This window comes from Mauremys mutica, chromosome 4 (genome assembly GCF_020497125.1).
Source record: "Mauremys mutica isolate MM-2020 ecotype Southern chromosome 4, ASM2049712v1, whole genome shotgun sequence".
Taxonomy (NCBI): Eukaryota; Metazoa; Chordata; order Testudines; family Geoemydidae; genus Mauremys; species Mauremys mutica.
The window spans coordinates 107647253-107672630 of NC_059075.1; the positions used below are offsets into that span (position 1 = coordinate 107647253).

General features: G+C 46.3%; 1 protein-coding gene across 1 annotated transcript in view; it reads right to left on the minus strand.

Moving 5' to 3' along the window:
- Nucleotides 1–25378, minus strand: part of TSPAN32 (tetraspanin 32) — a 65108-nt gene that overhangs the window by 27878 nt on the left and 11852 nt on the right. The window contains 1 exon segment of the mRNA XM_045012622.1: nt 11294–11368. Coding sequence (XP_044868557.1) covers nt 11294–11368 — 75 coding nt within the window.

The window sequence follows — 25378 nt, forward strand, 5'->3', positions numbered from 1 at the left end:
CAAAATTAAAGGAGATACATTTGCTGCTTGTGGGCATTTAGCCAGTTGGATCATGGAGAAGTAAGGATAATACACTAGCCTTCCCCCTGCATGATTGGTCACAAGTGGGAATGTACTTGGATTGTCTGAGGTCTGAATCACTTCAGAGAGGGCTCAGAACTAGACTTCCAGAGGGGCTGCAGGTGTACTAGAACTAGACTAGCAGGTGATACTGCAGGTTGAGATTGAGGTGAACAGGTAGAGTTGCATGTTGAATAGCTGGGGATGAGGTGCGAGTTCACACTGTTTGGAAATGCCTAGGGTCTGAGGATAGGTTGAGTGCTGATAGCTCAGCACTAGACTTAGTTGAAAATGAAAAATGAAAAAGAAAAAAAATCAAAAAGGGTTTTCACTTCAAAGATTTCTTTGAGCTGATTTGCCCTGGGGAATTTCAGCACCTTGCCCACTGTTTGCCTTGCAACAATGCAGCTCCTGCTGTCAACGGTAGAAACAAGAGTAGACAGGATAGGGAGGCTTTTTTTTTTTTAAACCAGGGCTAGACAACTTGTTGGTGAAAACACCTGTGTCCCACTACTTTAGTGTTTCCACTGATGGTGCCAACAATGGAGCTGCCAACATTGAGATCTACCTGTTTCTCCATGATTACCGAGCCTCCGACTGATCCTTGCAAGCATGCTGCTATCCCTAGAAGCCTCCAAGTGCTGTTTCCACGGAGACGGACAGACTCCAAGCCTTCCAGGGCTCATTAGTACTGAAGCATGTGAGCAAGCAGTAGCTGCACAGCAGAATAGTAGAGAAAAGGTTGCACCCATATAAGGAAAAGCCCAGCTCTGCAACAGCAATTGCCTATTTCTTTACAGCAATTAGTGGGGATGGGCTGTAAAGTCCACTAATGACTTGTGAGGCTGTGGAGTGGAACCTCTGGGAGTTCATTCTCTATGCAAATCAGAATCCCTGGCTACACAACATAATTGGCTAATGACAGAGCAGTCCTCTGCCAGGCGGAAGACCTCAAAAGTCACAAGTGTGAAAAGCTGCAGCTTCAGCACACGGCATTATAGTCTAGATGATATTATGCAGGATACTACCACTTATCCAATGTCTGATCATGTCCCTCAAAAGTAGTATGGAGTATGCATGGCACCCCTGCTCATTAAAAGCCTTATTTCCACCCAGAGATTTCAGAGCTCTCTGAAGTGGTTTGGAAAAAAAACAACAGGTCTGTATTGTACTAGCATGTAGGAGTTATTTAGATAATGGGTCTACATTCTGTACTCAGAAAGATAAGTGTTTATGAGGTTCAGATTGGGATTTCATCCCCATTCCTGGCCCTCCGTCCCTCACCTTGTATAGCATAGACAGAAAAAAAGCCACATACCATCTACAATAGCATGGCTGACATATACATCTTTATCTCTCCTACAGATCTCTTCCTAGTTGGATCAACAACTTTTGCTATTTTCCTATTTCAGTCATAATTAGGACTTCCTAGTCTACAACCCTGCAGAGCTGTGATTTATTAGGCTCCCATTTTCCAACAATCTTCAGCACTCAGGATTGCTTGCCAATGGTTTAATTACTACTGATTATGCAATCATGGAACAGGAAATCTACAATAAGTGTGCAAGCAGCAGGGTAAAGATTAGTATTTGAGAGTCCATGATGAGGATTTTTATGGCAATTGGTTACTTTGGTTTTCTTCTTTCACACTCATATGCTACTTTTTTTCTTGTTAGAAGTACCCTAATGTAAACAGGTTAGAGACCTCAGCCCGGAAAGGCTCTACGGCAACCCAAATGTAGGAAAGAAATCTAAAAGGACAAATCCCTCAGCATTTTAATATAAATCACTATAACCTCAGGTTCATGATTCTACATTACCCTTGCAAATGATTTAACTCTAAAAGCCGAGCGAACATCAAATCTGTGTGGAATATATGTAACTTTGGGACAAAATACAGGATATTTCAGAGGTATGGGGAACCCTTTTGTAGAAAAAAAATATAAAACCAAGCAGATATGGAAGAGGTAGGTTCATCAAACTGAGTCACTATGGTGTCCGGGTCATACAATACTACCTGATCACGTATGAATCATTCCCATTTTCTGAAGATGGCTCTTTAAGATTCACAGGGGAGAAAGCATCCTATTTTTATAGTCTTTGAAAGATGTTTCTGTCTAGGACTGCTTTAAAATTCTCTGTTTAAACTAGGTTTTGATGGAAACGGAGTTTTCTATTAAATGAACGTGTTCATGGAAAGGGTCTGCTTTCTGCAGAAAATTTCGATTTTTTGTCAAAAATCAACATGCCTAAAAACTGAAAAGTTTTTGGTCCCAAACCCAAAATATTTAGATTTGTCTATGGAGTCACCATGCCTCATGTGAATTGTAATTCAGTTCTCTATGCATGGGGCACCCCTCTTGAAGTACATCTCTCTCTGATGCATGGCCTCCCCTCACCCACAGGAGAGGCCAACGTGCATCACAGCAAATGTAGTTTGACCATGCTTATGAAGGAAAATAGGATGGTGAGGTACCTCAACTACAGCTTCCATGAGACACTGCCGTGGCTTTTCTGAACTGAACTATTTTTGCTTTCTGTCAAAATACTTTGGTTTTTGGCTGAAAAGCTGAAGTTTTTTGTGGATAATCCCCACTTTCCAGCCAGCTCTACTTTTATCCACTAAAGTAGTCTGCAATCCATTTGTTGATATTGACTGGTAGCACCAATTCATCTAATATCCCAAGCACATACAAACTGGGCAAGGATAAAATGTTAGTGCCCAACCTTGAGGAAAGTGCTTTTAGTATAGCTCTAAATAGTTGTGCAACTTTTTACAAATGGACATAGTATAAGAGTTGGGCTTTTTGTTTGGTCTGCACCTCCAAAATCTGCTCTGTTTGACAAGACCAACCTGCAGTAGGCCCTTAGGAAACAAAAAGTACCCATTTGAAATTTTGTTTTGAGAATATCTGAAAGAGAATGAGCCTGAAGTATCTTCTGTGTTCAGTCTGTCGTTGAAATAGGAAGACTCAGCTCTTTTCTCCATTTTTCTCAGACTAATCATTAACAGGCTACTGCAGGAAGTTCAGGCCATTTAGGAAATTTTCTACAAAGTGGATTGAGTTACCATATTTTTTAAAAAGCAACGAAGAGTCCTGTGGCACCTTATAGATTAACAGATGTACTGGAACATAAGCTTTCGTGGGTGAATACCCACTTCGTCAGACGCATGTTTTTTAAATATGTCCTTTTATGGAGTGTATGTTATGTTAAGACAAAGTCTCTATTTATCTGTAACTATATCTATGGGTATAACTGTGGGGAGAGAGCAAGCGCTATTTGGCTTTGTATTCATTAGAAATGCATTCAACGGACGCTCTTCTACCATGTATCATGTCCTCTATCCTGACTATTCCTTTTACCAATGCCACATTTTTAACAGCTGCTGTCTCTTTACCTTTAAGGCAGAGGCTATCCCAGAGTACTACATAAACTGAGCTAGCAGGATTGGATCTTGGAAGTGTTGAAATTTACTGTAGATGACTCCACATTGTTGAGAAAATTGGATTCTCCCTTAATGGTGTAGGAAGCTGTGTATGATGGGAAAGGGAAGTAGCACAGTAAATGGTGCTGCCAGCTACTTTTCAATATTAAACCAAAGCCAGTGCAGCTGAACCATTTTACAGTGCATCTTGTTTGAAAAGCCATGTTGTAAAGATAAAGAGATGGTAAATCCAGGTTTCAAGCTCTCCAAGCTTTTTAAAGGATGTCGTGTGATAAGCAGAATTGTTTCCTTTTCTCACAGATACTGTGTGATTAGCAGATAAAGCAGAGAACTTCACTAGTAGCAGACTCAATAAATCATCATAAGACACATGTTCATTTTGACAAATTCAGTTCTGCCCGTTGAGGAAAGAGAAGAAGCTGCTACCTCACAATGTGGGTATAACAGACTGAAGGAGGAGGGGACACACTCACTACATCAGATAAGGAACTGGGGGAGCGTGCTGACCCAAGCTAAGAAGAGGAGGGGTAGATCCTCACTGCTTTTAGCAAAGGAGAAAGCTGTGCTTTCTTTCTGCTCTCTTACTTGCCAATTAGATAAACTTACCTGGCAACAACTATGCCCAGCTGTCTCACTGATGGAGAAGATATTAGATTGATAAGAAGGTACTGATCGTTTCTTTCACACCAGTGAAAAAGACAACTTAGAGCTGGTCAAACTATGAGGGGATGAGGGAAAAATTTCAGAATTTTTGAAGTAGTTTTCAGTCTGCATGTTTTCCACATTTGAGATTTTTTTTGTTCCATTTCAGCCCCCCGCAACTTTTATTCCTTCTCATTGAAAATGGGTCAGAGGAAAAATGAAAATGGGGGTGGGCGGGAGGAGAGAGACAGTGGACTAAATTCTTCATTTTCCAATTTGATCAGAAATACTGAAGATTCCTAAAAACATTTATTGGCCTATTTTTTTTTTCAGAATAGGCCATTTCATCCCATGAAAAACATTTTTTGTTCAAAATCCTCACTGAGCAGACATCAGAGCAGAAGCCCAGCGATTCCTATTGAAAGCGCGGCTTGGGGCAAAAAAAGATAACAAGTGTGTTAGAGCAGTCTGGCCTGGCATGCCCCCTTCATCACACTGCAGCATGACATGCACACCTACCTCAATTTCCCCTTGCAAAATCCCCCATAAATCTACTTCAGGCTGTCTTGCCTGAATAATACCCCTCCCTGGGGTCAGTGTATCACCAAAATACAGTTCATTAAATTCCTGACAGAAGTTCCAAACATTGTCTATTTTGCACATCCAGTGTATATAGTCCTTAAACCCCTTCTCAGAGTGTACCTCCACCACCTTCTCTGCTGGGAGTTCTTCCATACCACACTCCAGTATCTTCCACCACACCTAGGCTCCTCATCTGTCTTCTTTGGTTGCTCTGCCAGGGCAGCCACTTCAGCCCATTCAGCTGGAGTGCAATTCTGCTCTTCCCAGCGGGAACCCCTTCCATCTCTCTGCTGGGAGATCATCTTTACCAGGGGAGAATCCCTCACTCCCTCTGGCCGTCTCACTGTTCCTCTGAGTCCAGCTCTCTGGTGGGGAGATATCAGTGGGTAAGCCCCTCTGCTGCTCCCCTGCTTTCAGCCCTCTCCGGCCCTTGGCTCCAGCTTAGAGAAAGCAGGCACCTCCCTCTGCTGCTCTTTCTGCCATCAGCCCTCTCATGTCCTACAGCCCCTGGCTTTCTGGCTTGGTGAAATCAGCCAACAAACCCCTTCGGCTTCCTTCTGGGACTTTCCACAGACCTCTGGTTCCTGGCAGCTCTCATATGTCCCTGATTCCCAGTCAGACAGCTCTGATTCAGCAGGTCTGTCTCTCACACTGAGTCTCGCCCCTCAGATTTTCTCCGGTCCTGTATAGCCCCCCCATGTGCTGCCTGGACCTCTTAAATGGTCAAATGGGAGCTCCTGTTCTAGCACAGGGGAGATGGACTTACTTAATTTATTTCATGTCATCCTGTGACAGAGTGACATGAAAATATGCAGGAAACCTCACAACACTCCTTGTCAAAACAATTTTTTTTGGCAAATATCTATATTAATTTAATATACTATTTTTCTTGTAAATCTAAATTTCCCTGTCCCATTATGTCTGAAATAAAAAAAAATGTCATTAAGTAGCCTATTTATGTAGTGGAATTTCTCAAGGCCAACTATACGCAACTCTGAACTATTTCTTGTCTCATAACACTTTATTTTATTTTATTTCCAATCTCTTATTACAAGCACATTTTGCAAAGGAATCCAAGCTGGGATGTTGTGATGCTGGCCTCCTTTCTGCGTTAATTAATGCTAAACGTTTTCTTATGAAAAAGTCACTGTGTGGCAATGTTAAAAGCTTTAGCTAGAGCTATGGAAAATACACAAAGACTGTGCAAAAAAATCCTTTTTATAACCTTCTCAGTGCACTCAGTACTGATGGGCAACACATTCACTATTTCAGGCAATGGCCTCTCTTAAAAATACAGGCTGACAAGTGGGTGGAGATTATGTGATATTAATAGATCGTCTTTTAATGACTCATCCAGGTGGCCTTTACAGGGATTTGAACTACTGCAGACTTGGGATGCTCAGAACACATTTCCCAGGCCAGTTGTAACTCTAGTGTGGCTCTTGGTTTCCCTCTAGTCTACTCCTGCCAAAAGGGTAGTTTTTCAGTCCTATTTTGCAGTTTGAAGAGAACCACCATGCAGTCATATCACAGGATTTAAAGAAATTGTTCTGCGCGTCACATCAGAAGGGTAACAATTTCTTCCAATACCATATGAGTTCTCTAAAAGATTGCTCACAGGGCTACTCTAATCATTCATCTCTAGCATGGAACTAACTTAAAGGCTTTAATGATTACTCTGTGTACCCAGGTTCTGGGAAATTATTAATTGGAGTCTTATTCCATTTGACTTCTTCAGAGCTCATGTTCCAGGTAGCAGTAACTCTTAATGAAGCTTCTGCATTTCATGGTAAAGAGGCTATTGGTTGGCTTTAATCACTAAGGAAATAAAGGCTGGTTCCAAATAGTTAGAGTTACTGACATTTTAAAATCGTAGTAATTAAGCTATCTGGATTGTTTGGCAAGCTAGGCTCAAGCAAATGATATCTACTTGAATATGGCCAAATGTAAATTCATGCATCTGGGAACAAAGCATATAGGCTGTACATACAGGATGGGGGGCTTTGAAAAGGACTTGGGAGTCACGGTGGATAGTTAACTGACTGAGCAACCAGTGCAACATTAGGACCTTAAGGGCTAATGAAATCCTTAGATGTATGAACAAGGAAACATCAAGAGGAGGGAGTTACACTACCTCTGTAACTGGCACTGAAATGACCACTGCTGGAATACTGTGTCCAGTTCTGGTATCCACAATTCAGGAAGGATGTTGATAAATTAGAGAAAGTTCAGAGAAGAATCACGAGAACCATTAAAGGATTAAGAAAGCATACACTCGAGAAGCTCAATCTGTTTAGCTTAACAAAGAGAAGGTTAAGGGGTGATTTGGTCACAGTCTGTAAATATCTACTTGGGGAATGACATTTGATAGAGGACTCCTCAGTCTAGCAGACGAAGGTATAAGATGATTCAATGACTGCAAATTGAAGTTAGACAAATAAGGAATGGAAATAACGTGTAAATTTTTAACAGTGAGGGACTATAGGAACAATTTATCAAGGGTAATGGTGAATCCTCCATCTATAGACATTTTAAAATCAAGATTTGGAAAAAAAAATCAAAAAGATATACTACAGTGAAATCCTATGGTGCAGTTTACAGGAGGTCAGGCTAGATGAATATCACAATAGTTCCTCATGGCTTTATAATCTATCAAAAAGTGTTCTGTTGCTTTAAGAGTGAATTGTGCTCTCTCATTACAGGAAAGTCTCATGGTCATTCATCGTGTGTTGCTCTCCTGGCAAACTAGTTTTAAAATCACCCACCATGATTATTGCCCTAAAGGGAAGAACTAGTAGGATCAACCAGATCATAATCCACAAAATGTAATGTTTAATATCACCCACATTCAACTCACTGACCAGGTGCTATTGCAGTCTAGGGCACTTCAGGATCACCAGGACTAAGCAGAAGAAGAGCAAGATATTGACCTTGAACAACTGAGTGACGTTTATATAGATTTACAGAACGCCTATTTGAATAGCTAAGTATTGTAGGCCAGTGGGATAGTTTGCCTTTATAATATTCACTGCTTTGCGTTATATTCAGCAGTAATGCAAGAAACCTACAGGCCTGTATCCTGTAAGATATTGGCTAGAGCAAGCAGGGCTAGCTCTGGCTTTTTTGCCGCCCAAAGCAAAAAAAGGGGGGAGGGGAGGGAGGGGCTGTCGGAGCGGCAAAGCAGGGGGGGGGGGAAGCACAGCTGGAGCAGCAAAGGGTGGGGGGGGGGGGCGGGAACAAAACAAAAATGGTGCAGCTGGAGCGGCAAAGCGGGAGTGTGGGGGAATAAACAATGGTGCGGCCGGCAAAGCAGAGGAAAAAACAAACCCAAAAAACCCTACAGGGTGGCCAGAGCCAAGGAGCAGGGGGACTCCCTGTACTGCAGAGTGCACACCTGGTCTAATGGTGGGGGAGGGAGCGGGGGGAGAGAGAGAGAAGGGGGGCGGCTAGGGCTTCAGCGGGGCGCTCACCCCGCGGCCCTGACCGCTGCACCGCCTGACGGGAGGGCTCCGCGCCACTCCGGTCGGTGGGGAGGGAAGGACACAGGCTGCCCTGCTGAGTTTGCTGCATGGCGCGCCCCTCCTACACCCCCTACATGGCGGCCACAGCAGCGAACAAAAAAAGCAGACGTGCCGCCCTAGGTTTGGATGGAATGCCGCCCTGTAGAATCTGCCACCCCAAGCACGAGCTTGCTTGGCTGGTGCCTGGAGCTGGCCCTGACAGCAAGTTAGCATAAGGCTTGACAGCTATGAACTTTGAACAGATTAACTTTGCATAGATAAACGGCCCAATGGAAAACCCAAGTATATGGGGAGCTGAAATAGAATTTAAGGGGAAGTTCTAACCACAAGTACATAATTCAACCACAGAAGTATCCTGGCAATGAACTGATGTACAACACAGGTACATGAGATATATAAGCAAGCAGGCTAGCCTTATATATCTTTTCTTTTAAGTTTCTTATGGGTTTGATTATTTGTTTTATTATAATAGGTTTATATTAGAGTATATTTTCACAGTAACACAAGGGACTTGCAGGCAACAGCCTGTATGCTGAGCTAAGGCAAAGTTAGCACACATATGTCTGTCACCTAGTTAGATGGTGGTGAGTTAAAGCATAAAAGGTCCACATATGGTTGCAACCTTTAACAAAGATTGCAACCTTTAACAAAGAGGATGTGTTAAAGCAGGTTGGCATAGGGGCTTTCTTAAGTTCATACTCTTAAGCTTAACAGGTACACCACAACTTGGAAAGAACCGAAACAACCAGAGAGGACAGAAATAACAAATGTGATACCTAACCACAAAAGGCCATAGTAATGAACTGACACATATGATAATAAGTTGAGATCATTGATATACTAACCTACAGGAAAAGACACTCCTACATTAGTAAAGTGAGGAAATACAAATAAGGAAAAGGAAAAATCCCCTACTGAATATGCATCAAACATAGTGGCGCCAGTGTCAGGGGCGGCTCTACATATTCGGCCGCCCCAAGCAGTCATGCCCGGGAGGCGCCCCCGAGCCGCGGGAGCAGCGGACCTCCCGCGGGCATGACTGCGGAGGGTCCGCTGGTCGCGCGGCTCCGCTGGACCTCCCGCAGCTGCGGGCGGTTCGCTGGTCCCGCGGCTGCGGGAGGTCCAGCCGAGCCGCGGGACCAGCGAACCGTCCGCAGTCATGCCTGCGGGAGGTCCACTGGAGCCGCCGGCCGAGCGTCCCCTCCGCAGTCATGACTGCGGCAGGTCCGCCGGCCCAGCCTGCCGCCCCCCCGGGAAAGGGCCGCCCCAGGCGGGTGCTTGCCCCGCTGGGCTCTGGAGCCGGCCCTGGCCAGTGTAACATATTATAAAAGTGGCATCCCAGCCTACGGGGTGGTAGGAGAGAGAGATGTAGTCCTTGGGAGGTGCCAGAATGATGGCCACTGGTGATAATGGGGAAGATGATGGTGATGAGGAAGACGATGGCTAACATTTCAGGTCGTTCTACAAGGGATGGTGTGAGTATATAGATGTGCAGATGTACATTCTGGAGGATCTCTATCTTATTAAGTTGGGGTGTTTGTGACGGTGCTAAATGTATTAATAAACTATATTTGTAAATCTAAGAGTTCTTATAGTGTGAATGTTGCAACTGTGCACATTGGGGTTCCCAACTATATAATAATTTGAATAATACTGGGCCTGATCTTGGAACAAGTACCTGTCTACCCTGAGAGTGATAACTGGGGATTCTTAAGTAATCAATAATACATAATCTAAAGATAGGCAACAGTACTGAACAAAATTTAAAACTTCATGTCATCTTCAATGTTCAAATGTAACTCATAATAAAAAGCCAGCCTAAAAGCTCAGTGCGTACTTACAGTTTTGTAAGAGATGTGAGATTTGTATGTTCGTAACACTACCACCCATAATGTTGAAGAGGAAAAAAAAGGAATTCAAGCTAATAAATTAAAAATAATTCCCCCCTAAAAGAGACTAGGGGGAGGGGTTAGCCATCAGCAGGATATCGTTAGATTAGAAAACAAAGAAAAATCCCATATTTCTTTAAATTGTGACATTACTGAATTGTTCAACTCTCCCACCCCGGCTACCCTTTGGTTATCATAGCTCCCAGGAACAGCCTGTGATACGCAGCTGCCCCGAAAGCCCTTGTGTGGGGGTATTCCACATTGTGGTGAGGGAAACGGTCTGTAGTAACTTCCACCACTGTGCACCTCAAGTTTACAAGCAGGAATATTTCGGGGAAACTAGCCACCTCACATCACCCCTGCCACTCCACAGACAGACAGAGTGAACATGTCATGGAGACAGTACTCCCCTGCAAGGTGAAAGGTAAGATGGGGAACTAAACATCAAACTCTGACTCGTCAGTTTCTTCATTCGGTAGATCACTTTGCAAGGGAAAGATCATCTCATTCCCCACCTCTGACAACTCCACTACTTGATTCTCAAAATGGTCCATTCCGCATACCACCACAAAGGCCTGCACAGACCACTGTGGGTTCATGGTCAACAATCTGAGAACAACTGTTCTTGTAAAGATGGTCTTCCAAATGAGACCCAGTGCAATATCTTCCTGAGTTTACTGACAGACAATCTGAAATGACGACTCCAAGAGCTGTGAACTGATCGCCGATTCATTCATTTCAATGTGATAGCGACCCAAGAATGATATTCAAGCTGATGGTTTCTCTATTTCATTGTTTGTTAAAACTGTCAGCAAACACATTAGCTGGATGTCTCTATCTCCTGACTATCATTGCCGATAAAGGAAAATTCAGAGTGGCCAGAACCTATCCTCAATCTTTTTGCAAAGCTCCCAATTGGCATTAGTGGGAAGTAGAACTGGCTGAAATTGAAAAGTCTGAGATACAAAAGATGGCTTTTGAAAGGAGCAAACATTCTGGCAAAATGTTTATGTCCTTCTATGTTCTTTTAAGAAATTATTTGAAACAAAATCTCTCCCCCCCACAGGTGTTTCTTTTTTTGGTAGCAGTCACTGCTATAGGATCACCATCTGGCGACTGGTTCTTGGTATTTCTTAGTAAGAAACACTTACCTCACTGTTGTTGGTGTATCTCCAGAATGCAGCCTATATCAGTGCACAGAAAACAATGGCAAAACAGAAGAATCCCTGAGGATAAAGAGAAAGCACTTACTTGCAGCATTTCCTCTTACGGACTGAAAATATTTATGTGAAAACACAGTAGGAGAATAAGTTAATTATATTGGCTTTGGCAGGTTTAATGCAAGTCACAGTTAAAAGTTAACTTCTTTTAAACAACCTTCAAAATCTCAATCACTTAAAGGAAGCCAGCTTCACAATAGTTTTAAAATTCCCTGGCAGGGACCATAACTACAAAGTGACCTTTTAAGGATGTTCAGCAGAAGAGCATGTTGTGTACTATGGAGTTGCTAACCTATTGCTTCAGGTTCTACCAAGAAAAATGTGAAATAAAGAAATTAGATTTAAAATGTGGTTCTATTCTGAAGTAAGACTATGTGAAAAACTGCACCTTCCTACTCAAGAGATCCAAACTGCCTGTGTGTGTGTTCAGAACCTGTCCGCTCAGTAGAGAGAAAAATATTACCAATTTTTTTCCTCAATAACACCGCAGAGCCAACAGCTATGAAAGAGTGAGCTAGATTCTACTCTGGTTTCTACTTCAGAGTTGTTAACTAAGTTCCAACTGCAAAGCCAAGCGGATTTTTACTCCAGTGGGGGTTGTGCAGGTGTAGGACTGCACAGGTGTAATCAAGGTCAGAAACTGACCTTGAATAGTATGGCTAGTGATAATGAAGAAGAATGGAAGGCTGACTTTCCTATTCTTGATGAAGTTTACAGGGCTGGCTGTTAGAAAAGCCATTTCTTTAGTGCAAGAAAACAAAACAAACACTTTATCTGGAGATTGAGTGAAATGTGGGATGCCTCTCATGAGAATGAGACCAGTAGATTCTGCTTACCGAAAAGAAACATGACAGTAAAATGTTTAAAGGCCAATGGATCCTGAAGTTGAATCCAGAATTTTATTGAAAACTAACATTTTGTGAAAAATTGTCAACATTTTAAATGTTTCTACTCTTTTTTGGAAATTTTTCTATGGCTTCATTAAATGGATGTTTTAATTGACATGTTATAAAAGTATGGAAATTGTATGGTGGGCCATGAATGCTCACAAAATTGGGTGGTGAGGGCTCTGGCTGGGGGTGCAGGCTCTGGGGTGGGGCCCAGAAATGAGGACTTCAGGATGTGGGAGGGTACTCCGGGCTGAGACCGTGGTGTTCAGAGGGCAGGAAGGGGGTCAGGGCAGGGGCAGGGAGGAGGTGAGGGGTGCAGGCTCCGGGTTGCGCTTACCTCAAGCAGCTCCCAGAAGCAGCAGCATGTCCCCCCTCTGGCTCCCACGCGGAGATGCGGTGAGGTGGCTCTGTACTCTGCCCCGTCTGCAAGTGCCGCCCCTGCAGCTCCCATTGGCCGTGGTTTCTGGCCAATGGGAGCTGCAGGGGCAGCGCTTGTGACGGAGGCAGCATGCAGAGCCCTCTGGCTGCCCCTATGCATAGGAGCTGGAAGGGGGACATGCCGCTGCTTCTGGGAGCCACGCGGAGCAGGACAAACCCTGACCCCGCTCCCCGGCTGGAGCGCCAGAGCGGGGCAAGCCCCAGACCCCACTCCCTGATGGGAGCTCGAGGGCCAAATTAAAATGTCTGTAGGGCCAGAGGTGGCCTCTGGGCTGTAGTTTGCCCACCCCTGCTTTAAACCACGATTTGAGGATGTCAGTAACTCAGCCAGGGGTTATGGGTCTATTACAAGAGTGGGTGGGTGAGATTTTTGTGGCCTGCAATGTGCAGGAGGTCAGACTAGAGATGATCACGATGGTCCCTTCTGACCTTGGAGTTTGAGAGTCTGAGAAAAGGTTGAAAATGCACACTGTTACTGACAATATTTCAGGCTTTCCAGGGCAACTATCTGACACCATGGATTGTGAGGTCACACAGTGTCCAATAAGCAGCTGAAATATTATAACATGCCACACTTCCAAAGCCTAAAACTGTAAGGCAAGTAGATAGAAATGCTGCCATGTGTCAATACAAAGAGCTATACAATGTGATAGCTTGGGGCTGAGCTAGAGCAGTTAAACTTCCCTATGGACTAGCCACCACTAGTTCTTGATTTCTTTGTAGGCTTTAACAGAGGAGCTAAGAGACCCTGCGCCAGAAGCGTGACCCACGCGTGTCCCTTTGCTAGTGGAAACACAGCTGCGATTCCCACAGCAGTGACTGAACTGTTTTGCTGTTTGACAGCTGCTGCAAGGAACTGCAACAATGTGCAGAATCTCTGGGTAGAGCCCAGGAGGAGTGATGTCATGGGTTCTGAGACAGAGCCAAAGATAACACTGCCCCTCTATGCTCTCCTTTCTGAAGGGACAATTCTCCACCACTCCCCACAGGACTCTCTGCTGCTTTTACACTCCCCACAACTGGATCATAGCAATAAAACTGACCGTATAGTGGTGAAATTTTAACCCTTGAAGGCACAAGAGAACTGGAGTTAGGAATGAAATCTAGAGGAGAAGTGAAGCGTACCATGCTGTTCCAAGACCTGTTCCGATTACTACTCACTAGTCAAATTTTTCATTTTTTTCCCCCACAATGAAAAAAGGATGTTTAAAAAACACCAACACGTCTCATGAAAGATTATCAGCATTATTGAAGCTACCTGTTTTTGATGACATTTTCCAAGGTATTTTAACTCAAATTTTTACTCAATGCCAATATGAAAATATTGTTCTTAGAAAATGAACCCGCCCCCCATGATTATGCAAAAGGTTTCATGAAAAATTTAAATAAAGATACTGAAAAAAAATTCATAACCTCCCCTCCCCCACCAAAACTGGTTAATTTTGAATGCTACCAAATAGAAAGAATTTCAAAACGTGGCACAAAATCATTCTCCCCCACCCCCGCAACCAATTCTACTCCTCATAGAAGTCTTTCAAATGTATCAGATTATTATGTAGTTTAAGACTCTTCTCCACATCTCCCACCATGTCTGCCCACTCCTTTGCCTGTCAATGTCTGCTCTACCAGTATTTATTTTATGTAGTCTGTTGCCAGTACTGAAATTTGCACCCTGTTGGGAGATCTCCCTCCATCCAGTCTATGATATATAATTATAGGACTCCTAGAAGTACTCATAAATGAATTACAGGCTGCTTGTTCATTTCCTAGCCAGAGGGTTTATAATTATATTAGAAGATATTCTTAAAAAACAAGTAGTTATATTTAAATACAAACAGCCAAGGTTGCCTCTTCGTAACACCCCCCTTCCTGATTCTAAGACTGCTATGAGCATGTTGCAAGATGATGCAGTACATTTTCTTTTATGAGATGTAGCACATTCAGCCCCATCAAATGCTGTCACTGAGCTAATAATCAATTACTCCTTTATGAATTACCTTGTTTTCATTCTTGCTGCAAGGAACAATTTGTCTTCTGTAGACTTGGCAGGATCCATAGAAATGTCTTCCCATCCCCTGACTGGCCTATCTTTTTATCTACCTTTCTCACGTTCGCCCTTCAAATAAAAACCTTGCTAGACTTCAGCTTCCATTCTTATTCAGTGCAGTCAAACTCAGATCTTATGCTCCATACAATTAATGGCCCTATCCTCAGCTGTGGTGGGGCTGCTTTGCACCACTCAGCTAATGCAAAACACCAGCAGAACTGGCAGAACCAGCCACGGGAGGGTCACTTTGGATTAAGAAGAATCCTCTGATGGCAGAGACTGTTCAACAGCTCCTACAACCCACTCCTGTAGCCAGAATAGGGGCTGCCCTATGCCCTAGCAATCCCCAAGTGCTGTAACAGCCCCTTGGAGATATGGGAAGCTAAAGTAAATTAGATATGAAGGCTGCTCTTATGTCAGGTGACTGGGCCCAACACAGTGGCCCAGGATCAGGGAAGTGGTTAGGCTGACTTCAAACTATCCTTGCACTCTTCCTCCTGAGCTGTGCTTGAACACTCCTTGACCACAGTCAGGGCCGGCTCTAGGCACCAGCAAACCAAGCACGTGCTTGGGGCAGCACATTTTCAGGGGTAGCATTCCGGACATCTTTTGTTTTGTTTTGTTTTGTTTCGGGCGGCAAAAGTCTAGAGCCGGCCATGGCAGCAGCAGCACGTTGTGCGCAGGGGTGCCCTGGGGCTGCTGCGGTTTGCGCCAGGGGGGAGCAGCGCCCGCACCTTGTGGCTGGGCCGGGCAGGGTCCGAGCAGGGGACACTCAGGCTGGGGCCGCCCCGCGGGGCACACAGCACCGCCTGCCGGTGCTGCAGGGCGACTGCCCCCCAGGGCCACAGCCGGGGCTGGGCAAAGCAGCCTGAGGTGCCCAGGGACTGCGGCACTGCGGCAGGGTGGCCAGAAGCAGCAGCAGCGGGGTCATAGAGGGCGGGGTGCTGCCATGTGGGGCCCACGTCCCGCTCTCCAGGGCTCCACTCCCTCTGGGGCTACCCTGCCCCAGCTCCTCAGCCTCCTGTCAGGGTGGTCCCCCGGCTCTGCCCTCCCAGGTCCTGGCTGGTCCTGGAGGTGGGAGCCCTGGCTGGAGGGACCCTGGGCTGAGGCACGGCCCAGAAGCCCTGCTGCTTACCCCGACCCTGCCAGCACCGGACCAGCTGGAGGTGAGGGGGGAGTGGATGGAGTCAGCACTGGTAGGGGGGAGCCCAGCGCTGGGACGGTAGGGGGTGCAGGTGGGGTGGGGAGCCCAGCACTGGGGCAGCAGGGGATGTGGGTGGGGGAGACACTGGTGGGGGGGGGGGGGTGAGAGCCCAGGGCTGGGGTGGGGGGGCAGCCAAAAAAATTTTTTTGCTTGAGGCAGCAAAAAACCTAGAGCCGGCCCTGACCACAGTCAATATATTTACAGTACAGTTACATTAACTGGACTTTTATTTCATCACTTGTTTAATCTGTACAAAAGAAAAAAAATTACTCCCCCAGTTTTCCATTGACAGGAAGCAGTATTCTGGTTTTTATCTTTCTCTATATCTACTAAGAAGCCGATGAGTCTGTCTGCATGAGGAATCAGTTTAGTGCTCTCTGACTGAATGCAGCAAGAATTCTGTGTAGTGCTGGCTCTACCTGTGTAAGTTTCTTCAGGGGGGTACTGCAGCTTTAAATCAGTCCAGGTAGATTAGTGTATAATTGATGCAAGTACAGGCTCAGTCTAGGAAGCAGATGACTGCTAAAGCAAGGCATCGAAGTGCACTGCTGTACTATTATGAATCCCTAACACACTTGCCTACAATTATACATCTGGGACCAGTAAAGCAAACAGCTTATGCTAAATGCCTGCCATAGTGGTACGTCACTCTGAACTACACTGAAAAGCTGAGCTGGATCAGACAAGGACTGAGGATTTTTCTTCTTGATCTCTGGGCTGGAACCAGTCTTTGGAATAGTTTACTGGTCCTGAAAACATTCTGTTCTGGTCTAGCAGTGTTTCTAGCCCTAGAACGTTCAGTTATTGGATTTTCAAGATGCACTGTTCTGATTACATATCACTTTCTTTCTCTATTTTTCTCTCCCTTCCTCTGCACTTCTGACAAAACTTCAATATCCAGTATCTCAAGAACTGCTAGAGTCGGAGATTTTTACTTTATACTAGCCGTTCTAGAGAGACTGCTATTTCCTTTCCTCCTCCATTTCAATTTTGACATGGCTTCAAACACTAACAGAATGATAGGACATTTAGATTCAGTGATATACAGTGTGCCATTGGAAAGCAATGATTCAAGCTTTGCCAAGGATACCGTATCAGTTCTTATCCCTCACAGTTGATGAGACAGACCATAAAACTCTCACCAGCCCCTCAGTCAAAGATGATTTTTTGGACACTAATGCAGTACCTCAGACCACCATTTCCAGTTCCCTGTTCTGGTCACAGCAGTCTCTGGATATTAACCTAATTACATATGCAGCTTCTAGTTGAAGATCTGACCACCACCCTGTGCTGTAGGGTTCACTCACGCTATTTGTAAATGTCAGTGGGTATCATACTAGGGCCTGTCTACACTGGGGATATTTGTAGTGTAAATACAACAGGGAAACCCCTGGTATAGATGTGCTGCACCCGTATAAAATGAGGCTTCCCTTCAATGTGACTTACCTTGGTTTCAAACCAGGGTAAGCCACACTACTGCAAACCCTGTATCATTATTTGTATTATACCTCAACTTAGGGTGTGTCTACACTACAGTAAAACACCTGCAACTGACACATGTTGGCTCAATTCAGGCTGGGGCTGTGGGGCTATGAAACTACAGTGTAGCTGTTTAGGCTAGAGCTGGAGCCCAGTCTCTGGAGCCCTCCCCCGTCTCAGGGTCCCAGAGCCCAAACATCTACACTGCAGTTTTGTAGCCCCAAAGCCCATCCTCTGCAAGCCTGAGTCAGCTGACACAGGTCAGCCACAGGTGTTTTATGGCAGTGTAGACATACCCCAAGAGGCCCCACCACCAATACTGGGGCCCCCATCATGCTAAGCACTGTACCCACCCATTCTGTAGAGGTTTTACAATTTAAATAGAAATGACAGCCAATGCGCAGGAGGGGAACTGAAGCATAGGTAGGTAAAGTGACTTTCTCACAGGTCACACAGTATCAGAGACAGGAACAGAACTCTGGGCTCTTGGCTCTCAGTCCAGCATGCTATCTAATGGACCACATGTTGGTAGTCTATCAAAGCAGTTTATCTACAATGGGCATGTATAGAGAGGTCCCTATCACTTTTCTTTGACTTTCACAGATATAAGAACTCCAATACTATACCTTCCGCCTCTATCTGTTTGATTACATAATTAAATCCTCTTAACAAGATCCATTTTATACAGAGAGCCTTCTTTACATCAATAATTAACGAAGAAGAAAAGTCCAGTACATCAATAAACAAAAAAGCTACAGAAAAGGGACTTTAGACTTTTTCTGTGAAACACATTGTAACATAGGCGCATACTGTAGTGCTCTGAGATCAGATCTGGGAGCCAAAGTCTCCTGAGTCCTAATCCTACTCCTTACAACTCCTCTACTGATACAGGTAAATCATGTAATCTATTTGCTTTAATTGCCTACTGGTACATTTGGGATCAATAGAGGTATTGTGAGGATTAGTTACCAAAAAGCACTTGCATGGATAAACACACACACAGAATTAACCTGTGGGATTCATTGCCACAAGATATAAAGGCCAACAGTTGAGCAACATTCAAACCAGGATAGGACATTTATATGAACAGCAACAACATCCCCTGCTACATTATACACATAGGCCTTGTCTACACTACAAGACTATTTCGAATCTACTTAAGTCGAATTTGTGGATTCGACCTTATGACGTCGAATTTGTATATCCACAGTAAATACACTAATTCGAATTTCTGAGTCCACAGTAACGGGGCTGGCGTCGACTTTGGAAGCGGTGCACTGTGGGAAGCTATCCCACAGTTCCCGCAGTCCCCGCTGCCCATTGGAATGCTGGGTAGAGCTCCCAATGCCTCCTGGGGGAAAAATGTGTCGAGGGTGCTTTTGGGTAACTGTTGTCATTGAACCGTCAATCACGCCCTCCCTCCCTGAAAGCTCCGGCGGGAAATCTGTTCGCGCCCTTCTCTGGTCAGTTACAGCGCGGACGCCACAGCACTGCATGGAGCCCGCTGCGATCATCACTGCACTTATGGCCGTTGTCAACTCCTCGCACCTTATCGCCCACCTCTTCCACAGTCAGCTGCTGAGAAATCGGGCGAGGAGGCTCCGGCAGCGCGGTGAGGACAGGAATTCACAGAGTGGCGCAGACCTCTCACAAAGCAGGGTACGCCGCGCCGTGGAGATCATGGTGGCAATGGGTCAAGTTCATGGTGTGGAACGGCGATTCTGGGCCCGGGAAACAAGCATGGACTGGTGGGACCGCATAGTGCTGCAGGTCTGGGATGAATCACAGTGGCTGCGAAACTTCAGGATGCGTAAGGGCACTTTTCTTGAACTCTGTGACTTGCTGTCCCCTGCCCTGAAGCGCCAGGACACCCGGATGCGAGCAGCCCTGAGTGTGCAGAAGCGAGTGGCCATAGCCCTCTGGAAACTTGCAACGCCAGACAGCTACCGGTCAGTAGCGAACCACTTTGGCATGGGCAAATCTACCGTGGGGGTTGCTGTGATTGAAGTAGCCCACGCAATCGTTGAGCAACTTCTCTCAAAGGTAGTGACTCTCGGAAACGTCCAGGACATCATAGATGGCTTCGCCGCGATGGGATTCCCAAACTGCGGTGGGGCTATAGATGGGACTCACATCCCTATCCTGGCACCAGCCCACCAGGCCAGCGAGTACATTAACCGAAAGGGCTACTTTTCAATGGTGCTGCAAGCACTGGTAGACCATAGGGGACGTTTTACCAACATCTTCGTTGGGTGGGCGGGCAAGGTTCATGACGCGCGTGTGTTCAGGAACTCTGGTCTGTTTAAACGCCTCCAGGCAGGTACTTTCTTCCCGGACCACAAAATAACGGTTGGGGATGTGCAGATGCCTACAGTGATCCTCGGGGACCCAGCCTACCCGCTAATGCCCTGGCTCATGAAGCCCTATACAGGCGCCTTGGACAGAGAGAAGGAACTCTTCAACTACCGGCTGAGCAAGTGCAGAATGGTGGTGGAGTGTGCTTTCGGACGTCTCAAAGGGAGATGGCGGAGCTTACTGACTCGCTCGGACATCAGCGAAAAGAATATCCCCGTAGTTATTGCTGCTTGCTGTGTGCTACACAATCTCTGTGAGAGCAAGGGCGAGACCTTTTTGTCTGGATGGGAGGTTGAGGCAAATCGCCTGGCTGCAGTTTACGCTCAGCCAGACACCCGTGCCGAGAGAATATCCCAGCGGGAAGCGCTGTGTATCCGGGAGGCTTTGAAAGCAAGTTTCCTCGGAGAGCAGGGTAACCTATGACTCTCCACTTGCTTTCAAGAGAAACTGACCCTGGGCCTGTGTCTGTATGTGTCGATTTCGATCTGCTGTTACATACCCCGTTCTCCAAGTTTCCCCCACTTCCAAAGCATGTTTTAAAGCAAATTAATTGTTACACTCATTATTAATAAATCTTTGTTTTACTTTGCATTTCTGTTCAGGTGTTGAAACATGGATGCATACTGTGCTGGGCACGGTGTGCACTGATGTACAGACCGCTTGTTCCATAGAGCAGGGGTCCCCAACCTTTTCAGGACCAGGGACCGGTCATGCCTGCAGAGGGAGCGCTCGTCCCGCGGCTCGGGTAGACCTCCCGCAGGCACGCCTGCGGGAGGTCCACTGGGTCGGTTCGCGGCCCGGTTTGTAAGAGGCCGCGGACCGGTACCGGGCCGCGGACCAGGGGTTGGGGACCCCTGCCATAGAGGAATGACATCCTCCTGCTCCTACATAGGTCTCTGGGGTGGGGGACGGTTGCAAGTGGTTGTGCATGAAGGGGAGGGATTGCAGGAAGGGGTGGGTTTGCAGGAAGGGGCGAGTGGTGCCTTCTTTGGATAGGGGTTTGGATGACGGCAGTGGGCTGCGGGTTTGGGCGTAGGAAGGGGTGAGGGGTGTGGAGGAAGGGTGAGTATCTGTCCATGGATGAGGGCTCTTGTTGGGGCTCAGGGCAGCGGAGAGGCTCGTTGCTACGGTGGAAGTGCATGGTAAGGGCAGCGTGCCTTAACATTAAGGGGGTGGCAGGCGCTACGACCCTGGACAAGCATACACATCACAGAATGACCCGGGGCAGCATACACCACACAGAGTGACCCTGGTGCCTACTGACTGCAGTGTGTGTGTGCCCTGCAGTTGATCATGGCCCCAAGTCTGTACCCTGGTAATGTAGGCTATACCGTGCAATTATAAATCCCCTCCCCCCCATACACAAAAAAATCCTCTGACACGAAAGACGTGACCGAAACAGTGAATAACAGCAAACAGCTTTTAATAATCTAATACACAGTGGGGGGATGAAACTTGGATTTGGGACTGGGTGAGCCTGTAAGGGAAGCACTTCTACAAATTTATAGCGTGAGAGGTGTGTGGTACATTAGCGCTATGCAGTGGTGCAGTGACAGTTCTCACGGCCCCTACCGCCCCTCCGTCTTGTACTTTTGGGTGAGGGGGGGGCAGGACTTCTTGGCGGGGGAGGGCGGTTGCAGATACACTGCAGGGGGGCTCTGTCCTCCTGCCTGCGGTCCTGCAGAACATCAACAAGGCGCCGGAGCGTGTCCGTTTGCTCCCTCATTAGCCCAAGCAGCGTTTGAGTCGCCTGCTGGTCTTCCTGCCACCACCTGTCCTCCCGTTTGATGTGTGTGCGATGCTGTTGACATAGGGTCTCCCTCCACTGTCTCTGCTCTGCCGCCTCGGCTCTGGAGCAGGCCATCAGTTCCGCGAACATCTCGTCCCTAGTCTTTTTCTTTCGCCGCCTAATCTGCGCAAGCCTCTGCGAGGGGGATGCCGGGGCAGTCCGGGAAAGAGCCGAAGCTGTGTGATGGGAAAAGTAACTGATTTCCTTGAACAGATACATGTTTGCGAACAGTGAACACAGTCTAGTCAGTTTCTCTGAACAAGACCGTACAGGGCAACAAGTCTCACGAGATCTCAGGACAAGTTCGAGATTTCGGAATACGCTCTCATTGGCTGCGGCATTGCACAGGAGAGCGGACAAGTGGGGAGAGACAGCTGAATCCGTCTAGCAGACAGTCCTGGTAAGCCTTACAGTACATTCTGCTTATCAGTTAATGGATAGCTGTGCCCTCCCGCTAAAGGCAATCTGGAAATCATATACTCTGACCCTTTTCCAGCCACTCCCGCCAGTGCACGGGAAAGATCAATGTATGCTTTTCCTATGTGGCCTACAACACGTGGCTGTTAAGCGAGGGTCATTGTTATGCAAAGTAAAAGTCAACCATTCACAACAGTAACAATACACTAATTGCCCTAATTAGATGCAGCATTTCATGAACGAGATCACCCTGATGCGGGTCCCTCGGAGTCACAAAGAGCGGATGCTAAGGGAAGCCCTGAAGAGACCAGGACCATATGCGGCCATGCTTGTGGAGGCGATGATTCCCATCTACATAAGGATGTCCTGGCGCGGAAGAGTGTGCTTCCACGGAGCACCCAACAAGGCACCTCTCCCCAGGAACCTCCTGCGGAGGCTTTTCGAGGACCTAAATGAGACCTTTCTTGAATTGTCCCTGGAGGATTATTGTTCAATCCCTATATGTGTGGACCTACTTTTCATATAGTTTTTAATTGAAAATTTTATATATAGTATTTCTATTTTTTTATACCTGTTTTATAAAAAATAAATGTTTACATGTTTATAGCACTTACCGCCTGATCCTTCCCCTGATTCAGAGTCCGGGTTAACGGCCGGGGAGGGTTGGTAGGGGATCTCTGTGAGGGTGATGAAGAACTCCTGGCTGTCAGGGAAAGCGGTATTGTGTTCGCTGTCGCCTGCGCCGTCCTCCACAGACCCTTCCTCATCTTCCCCATCGGCGAACATCGAGGAGGAACTGTCCAGGTTCACTATGCCATCCACTGAGTCCACGGTCACTGGTGGGGCAGTGGTGGCAGACCCACCTAGAATGGCATGCAGTGCCTCGTAGAAGCGGCATGTCTGGGGAAGGGCTCCGGAGCGTCCGTTTGCCACTCTGACTTTTTGGTAGCCTTGTCTCAGGTCCTTGATTTTCACGCGGCACTGCATTGCATCCTGGCTGTATCCTTTCTCTATCATTGCTTTGGAGACCTTCTCGAAGGTCTTTGCATTCTGCTTGCTGGAGCGCAGCTCCGACAGCACAGACTCCTCGCCCCACACACCGATCAGATCCAGGACTTCCCAGTCTGTCCATGCTGGGGACCTCTTTCTATTCTTGGATTGGCCGGACTCCTCTGCTGGAGAGCTCTGCATCGTTGCAGGTGCTGCGGAGCTCGCTCTGATGTCCAGCCAGGACGTCAGATTCAAAGTGCCCAGACAGGAAAAGGAATTCAAATTTTCCCAGGTCATTTCCTGTGTGGCTGGTCAGAGAATCCAAGCTCCGACTGCTGTCCAGAGCGTCAACAGAGTGGTGCACTGTGGGATAGCTCCCGGAGCTACTAAGTTCGATTTGCATCCACACCTAGCCTAATTCGAGCTAGCCATGTCGAATTTAGCGTTACTCCAACTGTCGGGGTGGAGTACCGAATTCGAACTAAAGAGCCCTCTAGTTCGAATTAAATGGCTTCCTGCTGTGGACGGTTGAGCGGTTAGTTCGAATTAACGCTGCTAAATTCGAATTAAAGTCCTAGTGTAGACCAGGCCATAGAATAAAAATGTATAAGGGACACAAACCCTGGAGCATGTTAGCTAGCTAAAATTTGTGGGGATTAGCAAGGGATTTCCTCTTTGGACAGATAATTCCACGGTTGACTATTAAGGAATTTCTTGCACCTTTTTCTGAAAACTCTTCTGCTAGCTACTGTCATCGAGGCTTTCTTCAGCAAGAGGACCTCAAGGCTTAGCTGCTAGTAATGAGCTCCCAAGCTCTTGCAGATTTAGCAGGACTCACAGCTCATCTTCTGAGAGTTTGGCATTGGCTAGGCTGGTAACCCTCTTTGTATAAAAAAAATTGTGATTTCTAATTCATGCACTCATACCTGTTGCTATTGTTCCCTCATCTTCCCTACTGTGATTGCTTCTATTGGTTGCTGCTTACTGTCTAAATCCTAGATTGTGAGCTTTCTGGGGCAGAGACTGTGTTATTAGATTGTACATTAGGGTCCTAACCCTTGTCTGGGTACAAACATCATAAAAATAACAAATAACGTAACTCATGTATGAAATCTGAAGAAGTTGATTGAACATGACATTCCCCTCCCTTCTGTCATTCAGCAGACATGCTGGCTCTGGACTCAGACTTTGACAATTAAAACACAGGACAAGTTTAAGTTCACCCACAGAATGAACAGCAGTAAACTGGTTTGCAGAGCAGTGGCTGCGTAAGAGACTGGTGAGAAGGGTGGCAGTATAATCTGACCTGACCTGTCTGAAAATGTTCTTCCTACTAGAACTATGGGAGACAACTAGAGAGAAAGACAGACAAAATGGTGGTGAGAATGTGTATGAAAATACTGCAGCTCATAACAAGACTGCAGGCAGCTTCTCTCTTATTTTAAGAACTTGACACCCTCTAGTGGTGCAGCAGGGAAGAGAGGATTAGTACATAGTTTGTTCAGTTCGAAGGAAACCTGTAGGACTGCTGGAGTTTTTCTTCCTTAGAATGACGCATTTCTGGTTTCTTGTTTGGGTCAACAAGAAGCTTAGACCTTACCTCTCCCCCCTCCTCTGCCCCAGACATACTCACAATGGATCTAGGTAAAAAGAGGCACCCTGACCCTGGGCTGTTCTGTCTTCCAGGGAGAGAACGGGTAGCGCAAAGGACTCCACCCACACTGCAGGGCTTATAGCAGCAGACACACACACGCACACACACAATGACTCCAGTTTACTGGTGACTCCCAGCCTTTGCAGTTCACATTCAGGCTTCCCTTGAGTTCACAGGCTATATTACTACATCAGTAAAAGCACATCCCCCTGCCCCTGTACTCTACTAGGCACTTATTCCACTGCTTTCCTCTCCCCCGTCCTAGATGCACACACCCCGCTCTTGCCTCCAGCACTGCAGGACTGTCTGATGCCAAGGCAACTCCATGTGTGAGGCTTAAAACAAACAACAAGGGAGGGTCTAAGAATCTGCTGCTGAAACGCACACAGCCTCCATCACCAGGGTAAAAACTGCCTTCTCGTCTCCCTCCCTTCTCCTTGTGCAGAAGTGTTATTTGTTAATATGCTTGGTGCTTTACAAGACACAAGATGAATGCCTTGAAGAGCTTAGTGCCTGAAAGATGAAAGGCAGACAGTGGATGCACTGGGAATCCCAAATGAAGCAAAACAGATGGCTCAGATGTGTCGCCTGATGGGGGTTGTTTTGCTAGAGGAGGTTGGCAGGAATGCCCCAAATGATATGACTATGTGGTTGACACATTTTGAGGAGAAAATATCCATTTCATGCATATACCAGCTGATGAACTCCAATTAGTTTTCCTTAAAAGTATGAGTTAGGTAGAAAGCTAGCCTC